We start from the raw sequence: 4,565 nt of genomic DNA, 5'->3' as shown, positions 1-4,565 counted from the left end.
ACGACATCCCGGAGAACCAACCAGCGTCGCCGCAGTCACCGGCTATGAAGTTCCAGATCACGGAAGTCGGGGTCGCCCCGGATCTAAGATGGGGGCGATGGCGCAGCACACGCTGCTCCTGCTGCTGGCTGCCGCCCTGGCCCCGACCCAGACCCGCGCGGGTGAGTGCGGGGTCGGGAGGGAAACGGGCTCTGCGGGGAGGGCGGGGGCGGCACCAGGGAAGCCGCGTCCCCGCTTGGCCCAGCCGCACCCTTCCGCCCCTTCCCCACCCACGTCCCGAGCCCCGCGCCCTGCCCTCCTCCCCGCCCGCGTTCCTGCCCGGGGTCCCGGGAGCAGGGTCGGGGTCTCACTGCGAGCCGCCCCCAGGCTCCCACTCGCTGCTGTATTTCGACACCATCGTGTCCCGGCCCGGCCTCGGGAAGCCCCGATTCATCTCTGTCGGCTACGTGGACGACACGCAGTTCATGCGCTACGACAGCGACGCGGAGACTCCGAGGTCGGAGCCGCTGGGGCCGTGGGTGGAGCAGGAGGGGCCGGAGTATTGGGAGAGGGAGACAGAGATCGCCAAGAACACAGAGCAGACTTTCCGAGTGAACCTGAGGAACCTGCTCAGCTACTACAACCAGAGCGAGGGCGGTGAGTGACCGCGGTCGGAGGTCACGACCCCTCCGCGTCCCCACACAGGGGCCTGAGTCGCCCCGGGTCCCAGGTCCGCGGTTCGGGAGGAGAGCGGGGACCGGACCCGGTTTTCCTTTCGGTTTAGAGTCCGCGGGTGGGCGGGGCTGCGGGGCGCGGAGGACGTGGGCAGGTGGGCGGGGCTGACCGTGGGGTCCCCGCAGGCTCTCACACCATCCAGGTGCTGTACGGCTGTGAGTTGCTGTCTGACGGCAGCCTCAACCGCGGATATTATCAGCACGCCTACGACGGCCACGATTACCTCGCCCTGAATGACGACCTGACGACGTGGTCGGCGGCGGACACGAAGGCGCAGATCACCCGGCGGAAGTGGGAGCAGACTGGAGAGTCAGGGAGATACAAGGCCTACCTGGAGGACACATGCGTGCAGGACCTGCTTAGATACCTGGAGAACGGGAAGGACGCACTGCTGCGCACAGGTGCTGGACCCACGGGCAACTCCTCCCTCTGCCCTTGGGCTGGGCTCAGTCCTGGGGAAGAGGAAACCCTCACTGGGGTCATGCCACTGTCTCTGAGGGCAGACAGGGTCCCTGGGTCTCCTGATCTAGCATGGCAGGGACTGCACTAACCTCCCAGGGCTCAGCCTTCTCCCTGGACAGTTCCACATCTGTCTCAGGAGGGAGGAGAGAGGATCCCAACATCACCAACAGTGACTCCTTCAGTCTGCAGCCTCTGTCAGCCATGGCCTCTCCCAGGCCGGGTTCTCTGTCCACACGCACTGTCTGTGAACACTGAGTCCTGTCATCTGAGTGTGTCAGCCCTTACACACCAGGACCGGAGTCTCCTTCACCTGATGGGAGAAATGGACTCCCCTACCCTAGACTGCTTTTCCCAGTTTCTAGAACCTTCCAAAGAATAAATTCTCCCAGATTCCTGTGTGTGAGGTTTGCATCCTTCCCACACCCCAATTCTGTCTCTTCCTAGTATGGTCACGTGAGAACCTTCAGGGAGCCCTGGACAATTACTAAATTGGAAGGTTTTTTTCTCTTCTTTTTTAATTTCTTTCAATTTTTTGTTTCTTTTGTTCTATTTTCAAAGTCGTCATTTTTCTTTAAGTGGGTTTTTCTCCCTCGCTAGGATGGTATTCCTTCTCTCCCTCCCCTTGTGTTATCATGTGTATCAGTCTCCACAGGTACCGTGGGGATTCACACTCTGGATAATTAGACTAGTTAAGTCAGTGGGTTTTTGTTGTGGTTGTTGTTTTTTTGTTTTGTTCTTGTTGTTGTGTTTGGGTTTTCGTTTTTTGTTTGTTTGTTTTGTTTTGTTTTTTTTGAGACATGGTTTCTCCATAGCTTTGGAGCAAGTCAGTGTTCCCTTTAAATAAGAAAGATTCCTAGGAGCTTAGACTATTTTCTGCCAGAATTAACATCCAAAGCCCCCTTTGCTCCCTCTGCCCCAACAAGTTACAGTGTTGCCCTAGTGAATTAGAAATTGAACTTCCTCAGAGACAGGGTCTTCTGCACCTCCAGGACTGGAGTGACAGGGAAGAGCCACACACCCTGGTGAGCACCGCTGTGTCCCAGTGAGTGCTGCACTGGGCTCCACAGCACACTTCAGGGATCCTGGGTGACAATACCTGGTACCTTGTCCCCCTCACCCCCACTCAGAGGCATGTGTGGCTTGGGGAGACATTTTCTCTGGCTGAGGGTCACATGTTCACCCAATTGTGCTACACACTTTGGTGATGGTTGTTCGCTTGGTCACACAGTTAATGTTGATCAGCAGGACGGCCACAGTGGTTGTGCCTCAGTGGTGGAAGCAGAAGTTGGTGGCACCTCATGTACCTCCTTCTTCTTAATCTCTCATTTTTATGTGAATTTAATCACATATATAAATTAATTATTTTCCATTCTTTCTTCCTTTTCCTACATAACTTATACTATAAAACATCACATAAGGAAGACCATGTTGATCTGTGATGAAAGGACCAGCTCTACCTGCAGGTCACTAGTGTGATGACAGAAGTGTTCAAACTGTCACATAGTTCAGTGTCATTATTGATTTTACTTTGTCTTTGCAGATTTCAATTTATCTTTTTAATTGTGGAATTTCTTAAATCTTTCACACAGATCCCCCAAAGACACATGTGACCCATCATCCTGGACCTAAAGGTGATGTCACCCTGAGGTGCTGGGCCCTGGGCTTCTACCCTGCCTCCATCATCCTGACCTGGCAGAGGGAGGAGGAGGAACAGACTCAGGACATGGAGCTGGTGGAGACCAGACCTTCTGGAGATGGAACCTTCCAGAAGTGGGCATCTCTGGTGGTACCTTCTGGGGAGGAGCACAAATACACATGCCATGTGCACCATGAGGGGCTGCCTGAGCCCCTCACCCTGAGATGGGGTAAGGAGGGAGTGGGTGTACACCTGGGGGCAGTCCCTGAGCAGGGTCAGAGCTGAGAGCTGGGGTCATGACCCTAACCTTCCTTCCTGTCCTTCCTTTCCCAGAGCCTCCTGGGTCCACAGTCCTCACCATGGTAATCATTGGTATTCTGGTTATCCTTGAAGCTGTGATCATTGGAGCTGTGGTTGTTGTGAGGAAGAGGAGAAACACAGGTAGGAAAGGGCAGGGTCTGAGTTCTCTCTCTGCCCCTTTTAGAAGAATCTCTGCCTCATTAATGGGAAACACATCCACAGCCCTCATTACTTCTGGCTCTTCCCTGGGTCTGCTGTCAGTTCTGGAAACTTCCTAGGGTCGGGGACTTCCTTAGTCTCCCACAGTTTTTCTTCTCACAGGTGGAAAAGGAGGCAAATATGCTCCACCTCCAGGTAAGAGTAGTGGGCAGAATTGTCCCTGAGGGCTGTGGGGTGAAGCTGGATTATTTGGGGAGCTCTGGCAATACATAATAGCTCCTCCAGCAAATCTTCTAGGGGCCAAATTTTTATCTTCCCGTGAATATATATAAATTTTTACCTCAGACAGGGACAGTGCCCAGTGCTCCGATGTGTCTCTCCCAGACTGTAAAGGTAATACTCTAAGACCTGATTTGGAAAGGGGCAGAGTGGACATGATTGGGTTTCCAGGACTGGCAGAATCACCTTTGAGTGAGTGGTGGGTTGTTGGGATGTTGTCTTCTCAGTGATTGTTCATGACTCTTGCTCTGTATTGTGAAGACAGCTGCCTGGTGTGGATGGAGTGACAGATGATGTGTTCATGTCTCTCCTGTGACATCCAGAGCCCCTCAGTTCACTCTGAGTAATAGTGTCTGATTTTCCCTGTGATTCTATGAGCTCCATGTGAAGAAATGGGGAACCCAGCCTACCCCTTCACACCTGACCCTGTCCCTGCACTGCCCTGTTCCCTTCCTCAGCCAACCTTCTTATTCTTGCAGAGAAGAAGGGATATCCCCATCCTGTCTCCTCCATGCTACCCCGGGCTGCAACCCCGACTTCTACACCGAAAATAAGAATCTGAACTTGATCTTGATTTTCAATGTCCTTGATCTCAATAGTTGATTGGCAGTAAAATAAAGGATTGAAATAGAGTTTATGGAGGAAATAAATGACAACATGGAGAACCTCCCAGAATCTGTGTTCACAATGCTCTGTGCATCTGGTGGGACAGGATGAGGCCGTGGGAGCTGAGTGAGAACAGGGCTGTGCCCAGGTGGAGCTCAGTCCGTTGTTGGCTCTGACAAGGTCACTCCTCATCTCTGTCCCCTCCTGGCTCTGTTCTCTTCATCACTTAGACCCACATGCTGACACCTGTGATCACAGGGATACTGGGATGGCCAGAGCCTTGTCCTGTCCCTGGGATTATGAGCTGCCAGGGCTGCTGTGACAGTTAGGGCTGCTGTCCTGACTGTGATCTTTCCCTTGTCTTTAGTGCTGCTTTCCTGTCTTTTAGTTAGCGTGGAGGACTAGGCCT

The 4,565-nt window shown here is 53.4% G+C and overlaps 1 protein-coding gene across 6 annotated transcripts; it reads left to right on the top strand.

Annotated features, from left to right (window-relative positions):
* The first annotated feature begins 22 nt into the window (after positions 1 to 22).
* LOC148119261 (H-2 class I histocompatibility antigen, Q10 alpha chain-like) lies at positions 23 to 4,225 on the top strand. Of its 6 annotated transcripts, none has more exons than XM_087898635.1 (8): positions 23 to 161; positions 367 to 636; positions 840 to 1,115; positions 2,766 to 3,041; positions 3,146 to 3,253; positions 3,434 to 3,466; positions 3,617 to 3,664; positions 4,030 to 4,225. In XM_087898635.1, the coding sequence occupies exons 1-8, from the start codon at positions 89 to 91 to the stop codon at positions 4,110 to 4,112; spliced, it is 1,167 nt and encodes a 388-aa protein (XP_087754761.1). In that variant the 5' UTR covers positions 23 to 88; the 3' UTR covers positions 4,113 to 4,225. The 6 variants fall into 6 exon arrangements, with proteins under 6 accessions (XP_087754761.1, XP_087754760.1, XP_087754765.1 ...); XM_087898634.1 differs by having other exon boundaries at positions 3,419 to 3,466; XM_087898639.1 differs by having other exon boundaries at positions 3,812 to 4,118.
* Positions 4,226 to 4,565: the final 340 nt, after the last annotated feature.

This window comes from Myodes glareolus, chromosome 18, assembly GCF_982192425.1.
Source record: "Myodes glareolus chromosome 18, mMyoGla1.1, whole genome shotgun sequence".
Classification (NCBI taxonomy): Eukaryota; Metazoa; Chordata; class Mammalia; order Rodentia; family Cricetidae; genus Myodes; species Myodes glareolus.
This window is presented reverse-complemented; position numbering and strand designations above follow the sequence as displayed.